At 35.9% G+C, this 21,792-nt stretch overlaps 1 protein-coding gene across 1 annotated transcript in view; it reads left to right on the top strand.

The window, feature by feature from the left end:
• LOC142353698 (uncharacterized) overlaps positions 1 to 21,792 on the top strand; it is a 99,022-nt gene that overhangs the window by 23,084 nt on the left and 54,146 nt on the right. The window contains exons 7-22 of the mRNA XM_075406022.1: positions 129 to 216; positions 565 to 671; positions 985 to 1,165; positions 1,982 to 2,208; positions 4,947 to 5,102; positions 5,655 to 5,934; positions 6,217 to 6,459; positions 6,679 to 6,984; positions 7,671 to 7,856; positions 9,459 to 9,638; positions 10,054 to 10,250; positions 10,748 to 10,923; positions 14,133 to 14,318; positions 14,556 to 14,800; positions 17,012 to 17,175; positions 20,651 to 20,889. Coding sequence (XP_075262137.1) covers positions 129 to 216; positions 565 to 671; positions 985 to 1,165; positions 1,982 to 2,208; positions 4,947 to 5,102; positions 5,655 to 5,934; positions 6,217 to 6,459; positions 6,679 to 6,984; positions 7,671 to 7,856; positions 9,459 to 9,638; positions 10,054 to 10,250; positions 10,748 to 10,923; positions 14,133 to 14,318; positions 14,556 to 14,800; positions 17,012 to 17,175; positions 20,651 to 20,889 — 3,161 coding nt within the window. The remainder of the gene's footprint in view (positions 1 to 128; positions 217 to 564; positions 672 to 984; positions 1,166 to 1,981; positions 2,209 to 4,946; positions 5,103 to 5,654; positions 5,935 to 6,216; positions 6,460 to 6,678; positions 6,985 to 7,670; positions 7,857 to 9,458; positions 9,639 to 10,053; positions 10,251 to 10,747; positions 10,924 to 14,132; positions 14,319 to 14,555; positions 14,801 to 17,011; positions 17,176 to 20,650; positions 20,890 to 21,792) is intronic.

The following is a 21,792-nucleotide window of genomic DNA, read 5'->3' as shown; positions in this document are numbered from 1 at the left end:
GATTTTCAATGATACCACTTCTGTTTCTCAGCCAAAACGTTATAGATGTGAAGCATTAAGCTTAGCAAAAAAATCGGCCTTTAGCATCAAAATGTAACTTTGTGACCCTCTTCACTGTTTTGTTGAAGGATCAACGAGATAGGAGCAATGGCGGACAGAATGAAGGAAGAACTCAATCAGAAGGGTGCCCAGTTGAAGAAATACGTCGACACATATGTAAGTTTGTTGTCTGTTGTTCTGATGAAAAATACTTTTGCAAACTGTGACCAAGTTATTTTCTACCCTTTTCCTCTTTGACCACAATTCTATGGTTACTGATGTATTCGCACTTAGAGACGTGGCCAGAGAAGGGAGATGGACATTTTTGTTTAACATGCAATGTAATAGTGGCATCACAATGACTTTCATTCAATTTTTTGTCCCCACCAGTTGAATGTTATCAGGACGTTGAGGGAGATAGAAATATTTTTAGACAATAAGAGGCAGTCATTTTAAACATGAACAAAGTTGACTTCATGGGTATGTGGATGTGCTATGTTGCATTTGTTGGTATGTTGTGTATAGGGTGATGACTCTCCTAAGATGTTGGACCTCAAGAGACAGACGGAAGTGCTCAACCAGAGCATGCGAGACATTGCACAGATTGTGATAAACGATGCCAACACCACCAAGTAAGTTGATACAGGTTTTGCTAATTTTAATAGGGACTGTAAGTCCGTAATGTAATGTGCCTGTCCTGCAGTTTATGCAACTGGCGATTACAAGAAAATCAATGACATGCTTATATAAGTTAGCTCTGTATGCAATATGTGTACAAATTCCACTTTTCATTTTTATCACTTTTCATCACTTTTAATTTTATTTATAATTTTTAAGACATTGCAAGCAGTGTAAAATTATTTTGAAGTTTTTGAACCCTATTTACTATTTGGATTCTTTTTCAGAGCTTTCAAGGGTGTAATTCACTTCATAAAACTTTTTCAGTTCTCTATTTGGAGACGAGTTTGACACTCCAGACGAGTTGCCAAAACTGAGAGCCAGATTGGACAGGAGTGCCTCACCTTCCAGAGGAAGAGCGGGTGGCAGGTCCCACTCGCCCGCTCTCTCTGATTCCACCCTCAATGCAGTACAGGTGGTCCTCAGCAAACGCCAGATGCAACTACAGGTTGGTAGAAGTCAACTCAGTTTGGCTTGTAACCTTACTCCCCTCGCCCCCCAAAAGAGAAAAAACAGGGCGGTAAGACCCCAACCTAAAAATGAAATTTTATGAGTGTTGTCGACTTATAAATTGAAGATAAAGTAGAATACAATTCTGAGTTTTGAAATTATCGCAAGTTCTTAAATGCATAACTTTACATGAAGTTCTCGAGACTATTTTGGATAAGGTTTACCTGCGGCTGCAACAGATTGAACTTTGGTGGTTAAATTTTGATTTTCCTTTTTGGTGCAACAGCCTATTATATCAATCAATGTCGCTAGCATCTGTTTATAATGTGTGTATTCTCACTAAACGTTTTAAAAATGTGGACTATAATAGGTAATGAGACACGGGTTTGATAAAGGATTTCGGCTGTTATTATCAGTTGACCCTGCGGTCACTTCAATAGTAGTCATTTGTAAACATAGTAAAGTGGAAACTTTCCCATAGTTTTAATTGTTAGGCTCAAGTTGCTTCAGTAGCGCGTAGACGACGTTAAAGTAATTTTGAAATCATTTTTGGCTAAACATTTAAACAAAATATTCAATATCAACTTAACCGAATTTTAGAAATGTTTCCTGTTCCTCCTCATCGCCATACAACCAGCGTTCATTCCTTGCTGGTTTTTTGACACTTCGATTAGAATTATTTACAATGTAAACATCGATCACTCTTGGCATGCCCTCATTTTTGATGTTTATCTCATTTTTTGTACTTTCATAGACAAGCTGGCGGGGGAAAGTTTTGGTCAAACCTTTTAGTATTACAAGTTTCGTTTTTCAGGAAGCTCGTTCCAAATTGACAAACAACGAGGATAAGTTCAGTGGTATGAAGAGACAGTTTGAAGAGGAGTACAACCAGAGACTGCAGTTAGAGAGACAGGTGAGCAAGTTCAAAGATGATGTGGACGAGATGAGGAAGAAATTGGAGGATACTGGCAGAGACAGGGACAGGAAGTCCAAACAGCTGGACATTGTCTCCAGTGAGAAGGCACAGCTAGAGAGATTCAGGTACTGACACTAGAACTCCTCAGATGTTTAGCTATTCCAGCAGCTAAAACTATACCGCAGTGGGACTATTTTAGCGAGCAACGAGGAATGTTTGTTGGACGCCAATTTCTAATTCATCGAATGTAAAATGCATCAAATGTGCATCTCAACATTGGATACATAATGTTTGATATATTTTAGAACATGTCTTGAAAACGGTTTATCAAATACTAAGCCTAGCTTAGACTAGCAATGCTTTTAAGGTGGTGCAGCAATGACATGTCTCCTTTGTTAAATTAAGCGCAAATTTTCCTTTAGAATAAAGATAAACGAAAAATTTTCGCTCAAAATTTTTTTGAAAATTTGAAGCTTGAGGAGAATCATTCATGTGCCGAAAATACTTTAATGTGAACTTCTTTTTCGTGACAAATGCAACAAATAAAGTGATTTTTGTTTAAAACAAAAACTTGATTTTCATTACATGTTTCATGAGACTTTAAAGAAAATTATACTTTGCATATCTTAATTATTACAATAACAGCAGTTTTTTTTAAAATTTGTGCCATTATAATTATAAGAACTTTGGACTTCACACTCCCTTTGACATGGTAACTGATCTGTAACTGGAATTCAAGTGTTTCTTTTTATAGCTGCGAAGCTGTAAGCTGAGCGAAGCTATATTGCGGTGCTCTTGGGTTTTTACAATTCAAAGAATTTGAATTGTATTGGGGCGCTGTCTTTTTTAAGATCTGTTCACACATTTTCATGATTTTTGAAGTCAAATTGGAGTAGTGATTTTGGTCACGCCGAAACAGGAAATGGAGCGAAAAAGCGAGTGGTGTTGCCGCGTGAATTTTTTTCGCTCTAATTTTAAAGTAGAGTGAGGAAATGGTGTTTGAACAAAAATTCGGTTTCTTGGTAGTGGTTTTTTGTTCACATGCGGCAATACTCCTCAGATGTTTAGCTATTCCAGCAGCTAAAACTATACCGCAGTGGGACTATTTTAGCGAGCAACGAGGAATGTTTGTTGGACGCCAGTTTCTAATTCATCGAATGTAAAATGCATCAAATGTGCATCTCAACATTGGATACATAATGTTTGATATATTTTAGAACATGTCTTGAAAACGGTTTATCAAATACTAAGCCTAGCTTAGACTAGTAATGCTTTTAAGGTGGTGCAGCAATGACATGTCTCCTTTGTTAAATTAAGCGCAAATTTTCCTTTAGAATAAAGATAAACGAAAAATTTTCGCTCAAATTTTTTTTGAAAATTTGAAGCTTGAGGAGAATCATTCATGTGCCGAAAATACTTTAATGTGAACTTCTTTTTCGTGACAAATGCAACAAATAAAGTGATTTTTGTTTAAAACAAAAACTTGATTTTCATTACATGTTTCATGAGACTTTAAAGAAAATTATTCTTTGCATATCTTAATTATTACAATAACAGCAGTTTTTTTTAAAATTTGTGCCATTATAATTATAAGAACTTTGGACTTCACACTCCCTTTGACATGGTAACTGATCTGTAACTGGATTTCAAGTGTTTCTTTTTATAGCTGCGAAGCTGTAAGCTGAGCGAAGCTATATTGCGGTGCTCTTGGGTTTTTACAATTCAAAGAATTTGAATTGTATTGGGGCGCTGTCTTTTTTTTTAAGATCTGTTCACACATTTTCATGATTTTTGAAGTCAAATTGGAGTAGTGATTTTGGTCACGCCGAAACAGGAAATGGAGCGAAAAAGCGAGTGGTGTTGCGGCGTGAATTTTTTTCGCTCTAATTTTAAAGTAGAGTGAGGAAATGGTGTTTGAACAAAAATTCGGTTTCTCGGTAGTGGTTTTTTGTTCACATGCGGCAATTTCACTCTGATTTTTACTGTTTTTTCGATTTTTTGGATCGGATTTTTTTGTAAATGGTTTTCCCAATCCATTCACAGCTCATTCTAAGCCTAGTTTTTGGTTTGAATTAAATTTTCATTTCTCGCTAGTGGTTTTTTTTGTTCACATGCGGCATTTTGACATTGATTTTCTGTTTTTTTTCTTTTTTATCTGATTTTTTAAAAAAATGGTTTTCTCAGTTCACTCATAGTCCATCCTAGGTCTAGTTTTTTCGTTTAGTCAATGAAAATGCTTTGAATTGTACGTCAGGACTTGTCCTGCTATGTTTTTTGTTTCGTCGTCTGACGCTCTATTTCGTTTTACATTTGTTCACACAGCAAAGCTGAAAAAGTCATTTTCCGAATGACTTCTTCCTCTCGCTAACGGCATTTGCGCGCGTGACGTCATTTCTCACTCGCTTTAGCAAAAGTTTTTAGGTTATTTGCGTGATTAGATTTTGATCATACGTGACTTACCTCACTCAATAAAATGACTTTTGCACTTTAAAACTTAAGTTTAGTTTGAATTTGTTAAAGGTCAAAGGAACTCATTTGTGCAGTAAAAGTCCCTAACAAGAGGCTTCTGCGGAATGAATTTTAACAAGCTTTATTAATTTATCGCTGAATGTTTTTTACCTAGTTTTTTGAGCGGCGTCGATTTTTTTTTCAATTTAGATCTGTATCTGTTTCTATCTCTATTATATGACACGCAGGTATATTCTTTCGCAGCTATTCCGGCAATCTGCCGGCTATGTTTAATTTTGGCAAACCTAGATTTTTTAGAGCATGAGCAGTTCATTGTTCAAACTTGTGCAGTCTTAGCAATGAAACAAAATATCTTTAAATGTTCGAGAACTGTGATATGATGGTTGTTTTACAGAGACGAGTTGGTGAAGAGTCGTGAGGAGTTGATGGGAGAGAAGGAGAAATTGACAGATGGAAACAATCAGCTGCAGATGAAGAGGGATGCTCTTGAGGAGAATGTTGCAGACATGGAGATGGAGAACCAGAGGAAAGCCAAGGAGATCACCAGATGGTATGTCTCCTTAATTACGATTCCTTTGTTCATCACTGATCAGTAAATTGAAACGTTTTTCTAAAAATCTTGGTTAATATTCCATTGCTCCTTTACAAAACAACCAAAATATAAAAATTTAAAATTGCAATTTTTGACCAGCATTCCAATTTTAATCTGCTAAAAATTGTTCAAGATTTCTTCATTCAAATTGGTCCACAGATTTTAAATTAGTAAAACTATGAATTCATTTTCAACCGTTCTTCTACTTAATAATACTTTAAACTGATTTGATTAAAAAAACAGACTAAAACGAAACAGTTGAATCGGAAGAGGCATTGGGTTTAGTCGGAAGGTATTGATAAGTCCCATATAAATAATAACGGAAGGTTTAATTCTGATAGGGCAGATTGTTCTGTTAAAGGATGAGCAGTTCATCATATTTCTGTTTTCATGATAATTTTGCAGGTATTTTGTGTCAATAATTTGAGATATTTCAGTACGGTTTTCTGATGATTTTTTGCCTGCGCTTTTCTAGTGGCTATTGATATAACTTATATGCTGTATATTTAGCACTGAGCATATCCGAAACCAGGATGGCCAAATGCAACACCTGCGAGAGGAGCTGACATTTGTGACTGAAGAAATGAAGAAACACGTACTGGAGAAGGAAGTACTCCAACAAGAAAAAGCAGAACTCAATGAGACATTGTCTAGAACAGAGTTGGCCAAAGCTGAGGGTGAATTGAGTTATAACAAGCTGAAGAAAGAGGAGGCTGCCCTGAGGGACGCTTTGTTGAAGATGCAAGTGTTGAATGAGGGATTGGGCCAGGACAAGATTGAGCTCAATAAGGTTCGTGTCGAACAAAATTTTCGATTTCATCATCCTATCCGAAGAAAGTGAAGCGGTGTTTGAGGTGTAAAAAAGATTATAATGTTTTGCCCATCATTTTCTAACCGGGCATATTTACGAATTGCAACCAAAAATTAAAAATTGCAGTTAAATTTCTTTAAAAAAGCAGCTATCGTGAGCCTCGCAGAATTACAATTAACTTCAGCAACTCAGTTTATAACAGCGGATTGATTAGTATTACTAATGTTGAGGACGTTTACAGTAACGTATTTTTGACCATAGGTGATAATGGCCCTTGAAGCTGACAAGACATCCTTGACAATGGAGAAGGGAGAGCTGGAATTTGAGAAGTCTGCGATCAGGGATGAGTTGATGAAGACAGAGCAGGAGAAGAACGAGATTGAGAATGAGAAGATATCAAGTGAGCAACAGTTGAACATGAGTGAGAACAGCAATGAGAAGTTAGAGAATGAACTCATGCAGGTCAGACGAGAGAAGAGTGATCTGTTTGAGCAACTGCAGAATGTAAGTATATTTTCATTCTAAACATTGCCAACTAATTATAGATAGTCTCTTTCAAAGGCTCTTGATTCCGATTCGAAAGCCAAAACGTGAATGAATGTTTTACTTTCAACTATATACATAACTGCCTTTTATCAACCTGATTATTTCAGGATTCACTCAGGAACCTAAGAAAAATCTCAGCTCTTGGACATCACTTAATTGTTTTATTCAATTTTTTAGGTCTCTAGAAGCAAAGCGGCGCTCTCTGAAGAACTAATGAATGCCAAGCACGAGCTCCAAAAAAGCAGCCAGTCACTGTCCATCCTGGCGAAAGAGAAGGAAGAACTAACGAGAGAGAAGGCGAATGTTGTGACGTCACTCACAGCCAGCGAGAGGGAAGTGAGACAGCAGAATGAAGTGATCACAGCATACAAGAGTGACAAGGATGCTTTGGAGAGGAGTCTGTGGGAGTTGAACCAGGCCAACAACAAACTGGAGAATGTCAAGTCCACTCTTGAGTCTGAAAAAGGAGATCTGCAACAGAAGGTAATTTAGACGTTGGCATTTCTACTGTTTGATAACAATTTGACTAGAACTAAAAATTTTAGACTAAATGTTCAACACTGTTTGGTAACATTCATGAGAAAGAGTGTTAACTCTATGTATGGTTTTAGGTATAAAAATTGGTTTTACTTGAGGTTTGGAATACATTAAAAAAGAAAACATTACATCAAATTCTTTAAAAGAAAGCAACATAAAGGTAGCCAACAGATGATCTGATTGACAAATACCGCTCAGCAGATGAGTCAAAGCAAGTGTGATCAGTGATCATTTTGATGAAATATGTATTTTTTGAAAAACACAACTGATCTGAAAACTTTTGTCGTAAATGAGGTAGTTGAAAAAGCCACAATTTGTCATTTGATTTTCAGGTCATTTTCCAGTCCATATTGATTGTCATGTAACCATATTCATGTCCTCCCAAATTCAAAAGAGAAGTCAAAGAATATCTATTTGATTTAGCTAAGAAGAATTTTAAGTACAAATCATACCCATATGGAAGGGCAGTGTTTGAGTGAAAGTAAATTCAAGCCCCGTTAGGGACTTACTAAGCTTGGTGAAACCAAGTTTAGTGAAATTCATTATTATTATTTTTATATCATTATTATTTATGCTATCTTCTGATATCTTTTGATGAGCTAATGTATGTATGTGTGTGTGTGTGTGTGTAGGTTGAGAGTCTGCAGAGTGACTGTGGCAGACTGCAGAAGGAGATGGAGATTGAGATTGGCAGGAAAGAGAGGGAAAAGGACCAGCTCAGTGCCTACATGCAGCAGATGGAGAAAGACCACAAAGTTGCACTCAAGAACGAACAAGAGCAACACCATGAGGATGTCGACCGACTCGTCAGGGAAAAGGTGAGCAAAAGATCTCATCGTATTTTGAGATGGAGAAAAAATTCTTTCATTTATGATAGTTAGGCATACGTGCTGGTATCCAAATATGTTGCCTTTTCCGAATCTTGCCTTTTCCCTGCTGTGATCAAATATTTGTTTTCTAAACCTACATGCCCACAATATTGCGAGTACTTGCATCGAATAAAGACTTTTGTTTCCTAATGTGATTGGTGGGTGGATATTACAATTAATCCATTAGACTATAAGGCAGTAAATAATTCAATTCTACTTAATATGGTAGCATAGATGGGGATTAAAACATTCCCAACTTTAGAGACGATTTGTGAAAATCGGAAAACGCAAGGATTTATTTAAGCAGACTGTCCGTAATTTTGACAAAAAAGGAAAGACAATAGAGTAGCTATGGAATAAATCAAGTTGTACACAAGCCAAATCGATGAGCTTCTTGATGAGTTTCTTGATTACCAAAGTGGATGCAATATCACCAAGAACAATTTGCCAATTCAACTAGATGAAGTTAACCTTGATTAATTGAAAAACACTCAGAAAGTGTTTTAAAACTCCATGCTTCCATGACTCATGATTCCTTAGAAAAAATGAATTTTTGCCATTGTAGTCTTCAGCCCGACCAGTGAGCCTATGATACAAAAGAGCAATAGTGTTCTCACATTTTAGTAAATATGCAACAGAATTGACAAAATTTTAAATAGATTTGTCCGTTCATTAGAAGAGTACCGATCGAAAAGTGCATGAAAATTGACTCGAATTTTCAGTTAAAATTGTGTAAACCTTTTCTTGCAGATATTGAAGTATTCAGCTGCTACTGCTCACACACTTACTTGCATGCAAGCTGGTTTATCTTTAGATAATAAAATGCTAATTTGCGTAAACGAAGCGCTGGCGTTTCATTACTGACGTTATGTGAGTGTGATCTAATATTCTGCTAACTTATGTTATCAGCTCAGTTGTGGTCTTTCATCTTTGTGCTCTTCTTAATTTTAAGCTGTGATAATTGTTAATGTCTTTTTCTCTTTTCCAAGCCAGTCAACTACAATGGGTAAGCTTCTCTCTTCATTTTAGAGCTCCTGTGAGCTTTAAAACAATCTTCTCCCGCTGTCATCATGAACTGTTACCAGTTGTCATTCAACAATCATTGTACGGTATAAATTGCCTGATGTTGACTATCTCGGTGATAGCAGTTTGGTTAAAAACATCTAAACCTAATTTTATTTCCACAAAGTTTTGGTTTATTTTGTTTGAATGCGTTGCGGATGTTATAACCAAGATTAACGAACAAGTTTTGATCGAGTCAATATTATGATAATATAGATGACTAAGTAGATGACTACGTTTACTCCGCTGGAAGTATCCTTGACTAGTGAACAGCAATTCTCTTTATAACCTTTATTAGTGAATTTATTCGTAAAGACTGAATTTGACTGTACTATTTTTGCAAGAAATTTTGTTGGGCTGGTTGATACAAAACATACAAGGATAGTTCAAAGTCTTCATGTTGATTCAAGTTCTTCCTAAAATCTTGCAATAAGTATGTCTTTTCTGTAATCACTGGTCACTGGTTTAAATTATGACTCTGTGTTCTAGGATACACAAAGGAAGCTGTATGAACAAGAGCGAGAGGCGATTCTGGCCAAGACCAAAGCAGAATCAGAAGAGGCAGATGACAAACATGAGAAGACAGTTGCACAGTTGAAGGAGGAGATAGCAGCCGTACACAAGGACAGAGACGAAAGTCTGCTCATGGCAGAGAATGACAAACAACAGGTGTGTACTAGTTGAAGATGTCAAAATGTTTGAATACCGTTGTGTATATATGGGCATTTTGAAACAGAAGGTCTCAGGACCTCGTAATTTGCCCTCGCATTAGCGAAATAAATTCTTTCTTTCTAAAATCAAAAGCTATTTTCGATGAGATCGTCCTGAAATATATTTGATTATAATTACCAATATTGACTGCAATTGCTCTTAAAAGTTTAAAGCAATTATTATAGTCGCGTATCTCGTTTTTATGAATTTTTTCGCTTGACAACATATATCACAGATGATGACAGAAAAGGGAAAAAACAATAGAAATTGACAAAAATGATGGCAGAAGTATTTCTTATCGAGTACTTTGAAGATCTTGAGCAAAAATGTAATAAAAAAATGAATGTTATTTTTTATCTGCCTCTGATTGCAGGCGTTGCACTTAGCCGAGGCTGAGAGAGTGAGGATCACAGACAGACTGAACAAGTCTAACCAGGCCAACGAACAGCTCAAGGGAGACGTGGATGGGCTAAAGGGACAACTGTACGACACAATGGAGAAGGCCCAGCAGACTGAACTGAAGAAGGACGAACAGATCAAAGACCTCGAGAATGTTCTAGAAGACACCAAGTCAGTGCCATATTTTGATAATGCATCAATATATACTGCTGAAAATAAGTTGAAAAAATTCGATCTTTGGCTAAATTGGGCTCAACGAGTAACAGTTACCACAATCCATGAGACATTTTTCTCATAAAAAGAAGCTCGTAATATGAGATTTCCCAGATTGTTGGAAAGGATGTCATAGAGGAAATGGATGGTTCCATCAAGTTTTTATTACAATAGTCATTGATGGCTACCATTACCTTTCATTGATGGCTACCAAGGCAACGTTTAAGATCCCAAAATCTTTGTCTGGTTTTGATCTCTTTGAATTTAACTGCACAGCTGGGAAGATTTTGATCATGCCTTTCTACTATACACAATGAAACGGAAATAATGTTAGAGATCGTTACTTATCGGGTTTCGTTTCATTTAAAAAAATAATCTGCCAAAATTGTTATAGATCGAGGTTTATCGCAATTGAAATCTTTGTGCAAGTAGCCTAATCAAATTGTTGGTTGTAGAGACCTGGCTGCTAATAACGAGAAGCAGTTGAAAGAGCAGATTGGAGTGTTGAATGGAGACAAGGACGAGTTGAACCACGAGATCCATGAGTTGAAGAGCCACCTGACTTCTTCTGAGGAGCAGAAGGAGCAACAGAGACGAGAGCTGGGAGATGCACACAGGGTCATCAAGGAAGGTTAGTACCACACTATGACATAATAGGCAATAGCTTTGATTTAAACTGTGTGGCTTGTATGCTTAAAATAACTAATTAGTCCCAATGCAATTAATGTCGTTGAGCCTTTATTTTTGAGACCATATTGAGCATTATAAATGCTAGTTGGGCGACGTGGTAGTGTGCTCTTGACGGTAATATAGTAGCTCAAAAAATGAAAACAGGTAAGAACTTCTTAACAAAAGACCAACGGTAACTGCACAAAATATTTCGATAAGCTGAAAAAAGCTACTGCCAAATGCAAGGAGAAATTAAATATTTTGGAGAAAGAATTGTTGTGATGAGGATTACTTTTATGGTTAATAGCCGCACAGCGATAGCTGGGGCTATTATTGGCCTTCTCTTGGTTTTTTTCGTCGTCATGATTTTTGTTACGACCATATGACGTCACAGGCACTTTTTGTTCATTCGTTCATTCAATTTTAACTGAATTGCATGTGTGACGTCAGTTTTCGCTCTTAGTGGAGCGAGCTATATTGCGGTGCTCTTGGTTTTTTACGACTCGAAGAGGAGTATTGGTTTTCTTAAGGTTTTTTTTTTACCGGAAATACTATTCGTTCAGACGCTGTTTTGACCTAAAAGCAAAAGTGAGTAAAATTGCCGTGTGAACTAATTTTTTCTGAGCGAGAAAAGTTTTTTGATCATGCGCCGCGCTTAGTGAATGACTTTTTGACTTTAAAAAGTAGTTTTTGACTGAATGGCACATATAGATAACCGTTTTTAGCCGTTTTTCGTCTAAGTGGCGCAGTTTTTTTGCCTGTAATTTGGTTTTTTGTAGAAATAAATTTTATTCGATGCTATATTGAAATGTCATCCTCAGAAATTGATGCCACAGTGTTTTGCAGAGCCCGAAAATGCGTTTCAAGTTCAAAATTGGAACATATTTCTTGATTTTTTTTGTTAGTTTTTGGCTTTTTTTCTATTAATTTCTTCATTTTTGGATATTTAGCCGTCTTTTTGTCAAAAATCAGTTCATTTGGCAACTTCTTATTGACAATTCATATACTCAACGCCTCTTTCTACCTCGATGTAATTTTGTTTTATAAAATTGTACATATGCTAATCCGATTTTGGTAGTTTTTTGTTTGTGTTTTGGTTTTAATCACTAGAAATAGTGTTTTTGTGCAACATGAGGGACTTTAAATTCGTTTCAATACAATTTCAATCATTTTTTGGCGTTAAGTTTTTGAAAAACACTTAAAACTTTCGTAAATGCAGTATTAAAAGTTTTTTTGACCTTTTTTTTTAAAATGTTTCAATGTTTGGTATGTTTGAATTCTGCTTTTGCCTATTTTTTGTTCTCTTCAAGAGATTAGATATTTGTATCGGATGACTCGTTATCTTTTCTATGTCTCGAATAATGAACAATGAAATGTATTCGTTTTTCTTGATTTTTAAATTTTATTTTCTACTTTCAAAAATCAAGGATGTCTTTTAATTACAGTGTTCCTTTCATTGTGTCCATATTTTTCACATTCTAGTTAGTATCATTCTAGCTTTGTCCTGGCACCTAAATTTTTTTCGGTATATTAATTTTTTCGGTTGTTAAAATTGAATCATTTCAGCTTTTTTCTTAGATTTTCGTAATTTCTTTGTTTTGGAATTGTTTTCATTCAACATAAGGCAGTAATGAGAGTTTGCTAGCAATCCTTTTCCAAAATTTCCACTTCCTACTATTTACTGCAACTTTCTTCCGGCCTGGGTATTAATTCAAGCGATTTCTTGCCTTTGAATATTCTGCTGCTTGTCTTCTATGATCAATTTAATTTTGCAATTAGTATGAAATCATGTTGTCTAGCATATGTACAACAAGCAAGAAGTATGTGTTGTTTTTTTGTCTTATATGCAGTGATTAGAAATCTAATTGTAGTGGCTTTCTGGTGCTTAAATTTGAGCATTCTCTTCGAAAAATTTATCGTAGTTTCTTGATTATTATCTGCCGTTTGCTTTCGAGATCTTTTTGAGATTAGTATCATGAGCTATTTGAGGGCAATTGATAGCCTTGTTCGTTTTTTCAGTTGAGCAGTTATTTGACCATTTGAATTTTTTGGACTTTTTTCGACGTTACCAAACGTTTTCAATAATATAAAGTTTTGCTGCATCTTGTTTCTCTTGGTGACAGTGGTTTAATTTTCACTAATTTATAGATCAGACCTGGGGAGGTAATGAGTTAAAGGTTTAATTCAAAAGGTAATGGCTTCCGCTGCTTTTAAGGTTTTTGTTTGTGAATCTTTGACGCTTCGAGTCGCTTCCGGATTTCTTCCGGCTATGTTTTTTTGTTTCGTCGTCTGACACTCTTTTTTCGTTTTACATTTGATCACACAGCAAAGCCGAAAAAGTCAAATTTTCTGAATGACTTCTTCCTCTCACTAACGGCATTTGCGCGCTTGACGTCATTTCTCACTCGCTTTAGCTAAAGTTTTTAGGTTATTTGCGTGTTTAGATTTTGATCATACGTGACTTACCTCACTCAGTAAAATGACTTTTGCTCTTTAAAACTTAAGTTTAATTTGAATTAGTTTAAAGGTCAAAAGAACTCATATGTGCAGTAAAGTGCCCTAATAGGAGGCTTCTGTGGAATGAATTTTAACTACCTTTATTAATTAATCGCTGAATGTTTTTTAGCCTAGTTTTTTGAGCGGCCTCGATTTTTTTTTCAATTTAGATCTGTATCTGTTTCTATCTCTATTATATGACACGCAGGTCTATCCTTTTGTAGCTATTCCGGCAATCTGCCGGCTATGTTTTGTTCATGTGCGTAATTAAATTTTTGGTCACACTTGACTTACCTCACTCTCAAAAATGACTTCCTCACTTTGAATTTGACTTTTATTTACTTTAATTCAAAGAGATACTGTCAAATGGGTGTGTGTCACTCTAAATGAAGGTTATTTGATATCAGCTAATAGAGGCAGCAATATTTTATACAGATTTTTAATCAAAATATATTAGATCAGCCTTCAATGAAAAGACGAATTTTTTTGGTCTGTCTTTTTCACTGTTTTTTTTAGACTGCCTATCTACAAATCTATTGCGGCTGTTTTCTGGCAATCTGCCAGCTATGTTTTTAGACTTCAAATTTGAGAGGGATTGTGAAACATCAAGAGATTTGTGTGTTTACGACAACCAATTATAGCCAAATCCATAATCGGACTGGTTGTGAGTTACAGGTGAGGATGCACGTGACCTGGTGAGGAAAGAGAATCTGGAATTGAAGAGGGTGATCAGTGCTGAGCAGAGTGAGAAGGAGGCCATCAACAGTGCCAACGAGCAGCTCAGGAACAACATCAAGAAGCTGGAAAACGAGAAGACAAACCTGTTCCGCAATGTCGAGGAGAGGAACCAGCGCATCGCAAGTAAGTGTCAGAAATGGCAAATTGGTTTCTATTACAATGTTTTTCGGAGTTGCATCACAATTTGCAGAAAAATTCATTACGTTTATCTTGCTTGATTCCAATTGCCAATTTCCGCATTGTAGCTCCGTTATTAAGTTCATAATTTTAAAAAAATATAATTAATGGTGTTGTTAGTGACAAATGGTGTTTTTTCATTCTTGAATCACGGTGTAATTTAATCTTGATTGGCACTTTCAGTGCTGGAGCAGACGAAGAACGAGATAGTGCGTGAAGCAAATGACCAGAGAAACCAGCTGAGAGAAGTGGACAAGCAGAGGGTGGAGGCTAGAAGGGAGGCACAGGAGTGCAGGAGGAAGATCAAGACGTGCGAGGGAGAGATCGCACAGAAGACACAAGAGGGCACTGAGCTGCACGCCAACATTGACAGATTGGAGAACAAAGTGGAGGATGCTAAGAACGAGATACACGCTCTCAAGACGAAGGTATCTTATAGTCTTCGAGATGAAGTACCAAATTTGCCGTATTGACATGAGCCTGCTTCATTTTTGATACAAATTTTTCGAATCGCACAAGCTTTAAAACATTTTCTCATTTTTTCAATTCTCAATCCATTGCTAATAAATTTCTTTCATTTATGCTATTCAGCGTAGAGTCAAATGATATTTGGCTCACTTATCGCTCATTTTTTATAGCTGCGAAGCTGTAAGCTGAGCGTAGCTATATTGCGGTGCTCTTGGTTTTTTTACGACTCGAAGAGGAGTATTGGTTTTCTCTCGGTCTTTTTTTTTTTACAGGAAGTAGATTTGTTCACGCGGCATTTTGACCTAAAAGCGAAAGTGAGAAAAGCTGTCTTCGTGAACAGATTTTCGCTAAGCGAGAGAAGTTTTTTGATCATGTGCTGCGTTTAGTGAATGACTTTTTGACTTTGAAAAGTAGTTTTTGACTGAATGGCACATATAGATAACCGTTTTTAGCCGTTTTTTCGTCTAAGTGGCCCTATTTTTTTGCTTTTAGTGTGGTTTCTTGTAGAAATAAATTTTATTCGATACTATATTGAAATGTCAACCTCGGAAATTGATGCCACAGTGTTTTGCAGAGCCTGAAAATGCGTTTCAAGTTGAAAATTGGCACATATTTCTTGATTTTTTTAGTTATTTTTTGGCTTTTTTTCTATTAATTTCTTCATTTTTGGATCTTTTAACCGTTTTTTGTCAAAAATCAGTTAATAGTTCAACTTCTCTTTGATAATTCATATACTCAAGGCCTCTTTCTACCTCGATGTATTTTATTTTTGTAAAAATGTACATATGCTAATCCGATTTTTGTATTTTTTCCAATTTTCGTCTGTTTTTTTTTGTTTGTATTTTGGTTGTAATTGCTAGAAATAGTCTTTTTGTGCAACATGAGGGAGTTTAATTTCGTTTCAATTAAAATTCAGTCATTTTTTGGCGCTAAGTTTTTGAAAAACAATTAAAACTTTTTCATAAATTCAGTCTTAAAAGTTTTTTGAACATTTTTTGCAAAATGTTTCAATGTTTCTTAATTATGAATTCTGCTTTTTACTATTTTTGTTCTCTTCAGGAGGATAGATCTTTGTATCTGATGACTAGTTATCTTTTCTATGTCTTGAGTGCTGAACAATGAAATGTATTCGTTTTTCGTGAATTTTTTTATTTGATTTTTAACTTTCATTTTATTTTTGATTTGGTATGAAATCATGTTATCTAGCTTATGTAAAACAAGGAACAGGTGTGTTATTTTTTGTCTTAATCGCAGTGATTAGAAGTCTAAATATAGGTGTTTTCTGATTCTTAAATTTGAGCTTTCTTTTTTGAAAAGATTTAACTTAGTTTCTAAGATTATTATCTGCCGTTTGCTTTCGCGATCTTTTTCAGATTAGAATGATGAATTATTTCAGGGCAATTAATAACCTTGTCAGCTTTTTCAGACTATCAGTTTTTTGACGACCTTAATCTTTTCGGATTTTTTAACGTTACTAAACGTTTTCAATAATATAAAATTTTATTGCATTTTTCTCTTGGTGACAGTGGTTTAAGTTTCACCAATTTTTAGAGCAGACCTGGAGAGGCAGTGAGTTAATGGTTTATTACAAAAGGTAGGGGCTTGCGCTGATATTACGGTTTTGTTAGTGAAGTTTTGACGCTTCGAGTCGCTTCCGGAGTTCTTCCGGCTATGTTTTTTGTTTCGTCGTCTGACGCTCTTTTTTCGTTTTACATTTGTTCACACAGCAAAGCTGAAAAAGTCAAATTTTCTGAATGACTTCTTCCTCTCACTAACGGCATTTGCGCGCGTGACGTCATTTCTCACTCGCTTTAGCGATAATTTTTTAGGTTATTTGCGTGATTAGATTTTGATCATACGTGACTTACCTCACTCAATAAAATGACTTTTGCACTTTAAAACTTAAGTTTAATTTGAATTTGTTTAAGGTCAAAGGAACTCATATGTGCTGTAAAGGTCCCTAATAAGAGGCTTCTGTGGAACGAATTTTAACAACCTTTATTGATTTATCTCTGAATGTTTTTTAGCCTAGTTTTTTGAGCGGCGTCGATTTATTTTTCAATTTAGATCTGTATCTGTTTCTATCTCTATTATATGGCACGCAGGTCTATTCTTTCGCAGCTATTCCGGCAATCTGCCGGCTATGTTTTTAAACGTCTTGATGTTTTTAGTTGGTGGAAACGGACGCTGCAAGGGAGAGTGCTCTGAAAGAGGTAGCCTACCTTAACAGGAAGAGTCAGGAGTTAGAGGACGAAATGTCACTCAAGGAGAGAGACTTCAATGCCGCACTCGAAGAAGCCATCACAGCCGAAAAGAAGACTGAAGAAAAGGCCAGGTTAGCTAAAGAATCTTGAATGACAAAATCAGTTCAATTTTGCTGTGTTTAGTAGGGGCGTCATCTGAAATGCTTTCAATTCGTCATTTTCATTATCAGAGAATGAGGGAAAGCAACAATGTTTTCACAAATAGTACCATACAATGTCCAAATCTGATCATGCGTTCAATGACAACTTGAGTTAATCTTGCAAACGGTCCAGTTTTTCGGCAGCCAGAATCAGTATTTGCTCTAATTCTTCTATTAGCGTGTCTGATTGATTAATAGCCGCACAGCGATAGCTGGGGCTATTATTGGCCTTCTCTTGGTTTTTATAGCTGCGAAGCTGTAAGCTGAGCGTAGCTATATTGCGGTGCTCTTGGTTTTTTTTGTTTCGTCGTCTGACGCTTCATTTTCGTTTTACATTTGTTCTAGAACATTCTGTCTCGTCACTGCTTAAATGGCTTTTTCGCGCTTGATTTCACGCTTTCTGCGTGACCTAAATTGCGGTTATTCAGAAACAGAATCTGTTCCTAAAACAAAGTTGATTGTAAGAAAACAGATTGTATGGTCCGACCGCCGAGTGGTTAAGGCGACTGGCTGTTAATCCGGAGATCGCCGGTTCGAGACGAGACAGGGAAAATTTTTTTGCACCCAAAAACAACCTCCTTTGAAATAAACTTTGTAAGTTTTATAGGCGGCGGCGATAACTATTATCAACTCACTTCTGTATCTTTTTCCATCTGTATTTTACGGCACGCAAGTCTATTTCGCAGCTATTCCGGCAATCTGCCGGCTATGTTTTACAATTCAAAGAATTTGAATTGTATTGGGGCGCTGTCTTTTTACGACTCGAAGAGGAGTATTGGAGAAGTCCTTTTTTTTAATCAATTTTATTGGAGAGATTTTTGAAGCGGGAAATGAAACGCGTGAAAAAATTTGGAGTGATTTTGGTGCTGAAAAAAAGTGAAGAGCGGAGAGAAAAGAGTGGTTTCTGTTCATACCGCTGTTTTTGAGAGAGCGAGAAATTGATGTGTGAAAAAATTTTCTCTAAGCGAGCGAAATTTTTTTGTTCACGTGCGGCATTTTAAAGCAGTTTTTTTTATTTATTTTGGTTAAAAGGTTTGGTTATGGTTTTGTTTTACTTTTAGGCTGGTTTCGGTAGTGCTTTGAAGGTTTTTGGAAATTCATATGAATTTTATGATAATTCGGAGGTTTTAAATGTATTTTGCTGATTTTCAGGCTCATTTTTGCGTTTTTTTGACGATTATTTTGTGTTACTGGCTCAAATGGGTATTGAAGAAACCCCTTCTACTTGAGCAAATTTCTGATAACATTTGGTTACAGTTTTGTGGGTAAGAATCATTTTTTTATGGAGAAATATGACAAAAAATTGGCGAAAATTGGAACTATTTTTCTTAATTTTTTGCAGTTTTTCGTTTTTTTTTCTGTTTTTAGCAAAATTTCTTAGCCTATTATGACTTGCCTATTGTTTTACGAGCATCTGGATACCCTATTGGCTGATGGGATTTTTTCTTTGGATTTATATGCTTTTGAAATTTTAAATTTGATAACTTTTTCCAGTTTTTCAGTGAAAGTGGTTTTTAAGAGCTTTCTTTTCATAATTTAGCCTACTATTTTTTCAAAGTTCACATAAGTGGTTTTAGTAAGTACTAGTTGTTTTGATGAAGTTATTTTGGCAGAGATTGTTTTTTCGGGATCTCAATTTATAACAAAATTTTATCAGATTTTTTATCATGTTTTAACAGATTTGATTTTATTGTATTTCTTTGTTTCATGGTTTTGTTTCAAGATAATCATAAATTAGTGAAGGCACGTTTTGTTTGATGAGTAGTAGGATGGCGTTTAAGTGGGTTTTCACTTCGAGTCGTTTCCGGAATTTCTTCCGGCTATGTTTTTGTTTTTTTTAAGATCTGTTCACACATTTTCATGATTTTCGAAGTCAAATTGGAGTAGTGATTTTGGTCACGCCGAAACAGGAAATGGAGCGAAAAAGCGAGTGGTTTTGCGGCGTGAATTTTTTTCGCTCTAATTTGAAAGTAGAGTGAGAAAACGGTGTTTGAACAAAAATTCGGTTTCTCGGTAGTAGTTTTTTGTTCACATGCGGCAATTTCACTCTGATTTTTACTGTTTTTTCGATATTTTGGATCGGATTTTTGTCTAACTGGTTTTCCCAATCCATTCACAGCTCATTCTAGGCCTAGTTTTTTGTTTGAATTAAATTTTCATTTCTCGCTAGGGGTTTTTTTAATCACATGCGGCATTTTGATATTAATTTTCTGTTTTTTTTTCTTATTTTTTTGTTCTGATTTTCTTAAAATGTTTTTCTGAATTCACTCATAGTCCATTCTCGGTCTAGTTTTTCTATTTAGTCAATGAAAATTATTTGAATTGTACGTCAGGACTTGTCCTGCTATGTTTTTTATTTCGCGTCATGATTTTTGTTACGACCATATGACGTCACAGCCACTTTTTGTTCATTCGTTCATGCAATTTTAACTGAATTGCATGTGTGACGTCATTTTTCGCTCTTAGTGGAGCGAGTTATTTTGTTCATGCGCGTGATTAAATTTTTGGTCACACTTGACTTACCTCACTCTCAAAAATGACTTCCTCACTTTGAAATTGACTTTTATTTACTTTAATTCAAAGAGATAAGGTCAAATGGGTGTGTGTCACTCTAAATGAAGGTTATTTGAGATCAGCTAATAGAGGCAGCAATTTTTTATACAGATTTTTAATCAAAATATATTAGATCAGCCTTCAATGAAAAGACGAATTTTTTTGGTCTGTCTTACTGTTTTTTTTAGACTGCCGATCTACGAATCGATTGCGGCTATTTTCTGGCAATCTGCCAGCTATGTTTTACATAGGTTCAATTGTGCATGTTCCGTGTTGACTGATAAGCTGCGATTTTCGTTTCAAGATATAACAGATGGTAAGTTAGTTGGTCAATTTTACTAGTAGTTGTTCATGCATAACTGATCGTCACTTTACCCAACTAAAACTGTATTTGTTGCAATGTTGTTATAGCTTTAGTGTACTCTGTTTAACTCATTGTGAGTTATGGAATTATTAAGAGGTTATGGAATTATTCAAGAGCCGTTCAACGCCTACAGTTGTATTTCATTTTAATAAATTTTGAACCAACATAGCTCTTTTGGTTTATGTTAGATACCGATCGTAAAAATATATAGGGGGTAAAATATCAATGTTAGATCTTCATATTCTACATGGAGAAAAAGAACGTTATTCCCGAATCTTTTGTTGCGCATGATGTTTTCGGTTAATGTCTCATAAATTCAAATGACTCCCTCACTAACGCTCTTTAATGCAACAAGGTGCTATTTGGACGCTTATAATTTGCATATTGGGTCGTATGAGGTACTTGGATAGCGTTAACGGAAATGATCAAAAATTTAATGCTTGCATGAGATCACTCTTAAGCTCATCAGGTACCAATTATGCATTGTAGGCAACTTGAGACAGTACTGGCCGCTGCCAATGACGAGATTGGAGAACTCAAGATGCGATCCCAGGGTGCAGATGGTCGCATCACTGCCCTGGAAGGTCAGCTGGCTAGGACAGAGGGTAACAAGAGGGAGGTCGAGTTCAAACTCAGTCAGTTGCACTCTACTCTCAGACGTACCATTGGACTGCGTGTGGGTGGCAGAAGTTGTTCTCCCGCTCCTAGGAGTCAAAATGCAACGAAAGGTTCAAAATGCCAACTAGAATTTGACAAGAAACAGTGATAGGTTTAGATAATTATTGCTGTTAAAGAGTTAAAAGTCCGATCGAGCACTACAAAAGGAGACGCAGGCGTGGAGCAATTTTTTGTACTCGGAGAAAGGAAAAGTTATACTTTCAGCAATTGACTGAAGATTTTTTGGCCAAATGAAGATTTTTTGGCTCTCATACAAAGTTTGTTGCAATTATATTGGCCATATTAATTTTTCTTACCACTCGAAGAGAATGATTGGTATTCCCAAACCCCTAAACCAAAAATTGTTTCAAAACATTTTCCACAGTTACGCAATTAATTTTAATTCTTTAGTTCTGATTTCGGTAAGGTTATTTTAGAGAATATGTTGCACAAATCTTCGAGTCGTTTCTGGTGTTGTACCGGCTATGTTTTTTGGGCCAGCAAAACTTTCGATTGATTGATTAATAGCCGCCCTCATCTTCTCAGCCGGCTATTATTGCGCTCGTATTTTTTTTTACTTCGTCAAACTTTTTTTCGCTTTACCATTTTGCCGCTTTTTAATAGCCGCCCTCATCTTCTCCGCCGGCTATTATAGCGCTCCTATTTTTTTTTTACTTCGTCGAATAAAAAAATGTTTCGCTTTACCTCATTTTGCCGCTTTTTCAACATTTTGCGTGATATCTTTTTGACTTCTCTAGGCTAGTTTCTCTCTTCTCTCATTCTGCTAAAAGTGATTTTGAACATCAGTTGCTCAGCAAAGCAATTCAAAATGAACAGAGTCAGTATAAAAAATTGAAGTCAGAAGTAGAAACGGGATAAACCCATAAAGCCCAATTTTAGATGCCCGCTATTTGAACGTCGTTCCTATAAGTCTTAGTTACCATCTCTAATGCTTATTGGTATTGATAGTAGCC

This window comes from Convolutriloba macropyga, chromosome 14 (genome assembly GCF_964194025.1).
Source record: "Convolutriloba macropyga chromosome 14, txConMacr16.3, whole genome shotgun sequence".
Lineage (NCBI taxonomy): Eukaryota > Metazoa > Xenacoelomorpha > Acoela > Convolutidae > Convolutriloba > Convolutriloba macropyga.
Note: the sequence above shows the minus strand (reverse complement) of the source record. Positions and strands in the feature narration are given on the sequence as shown.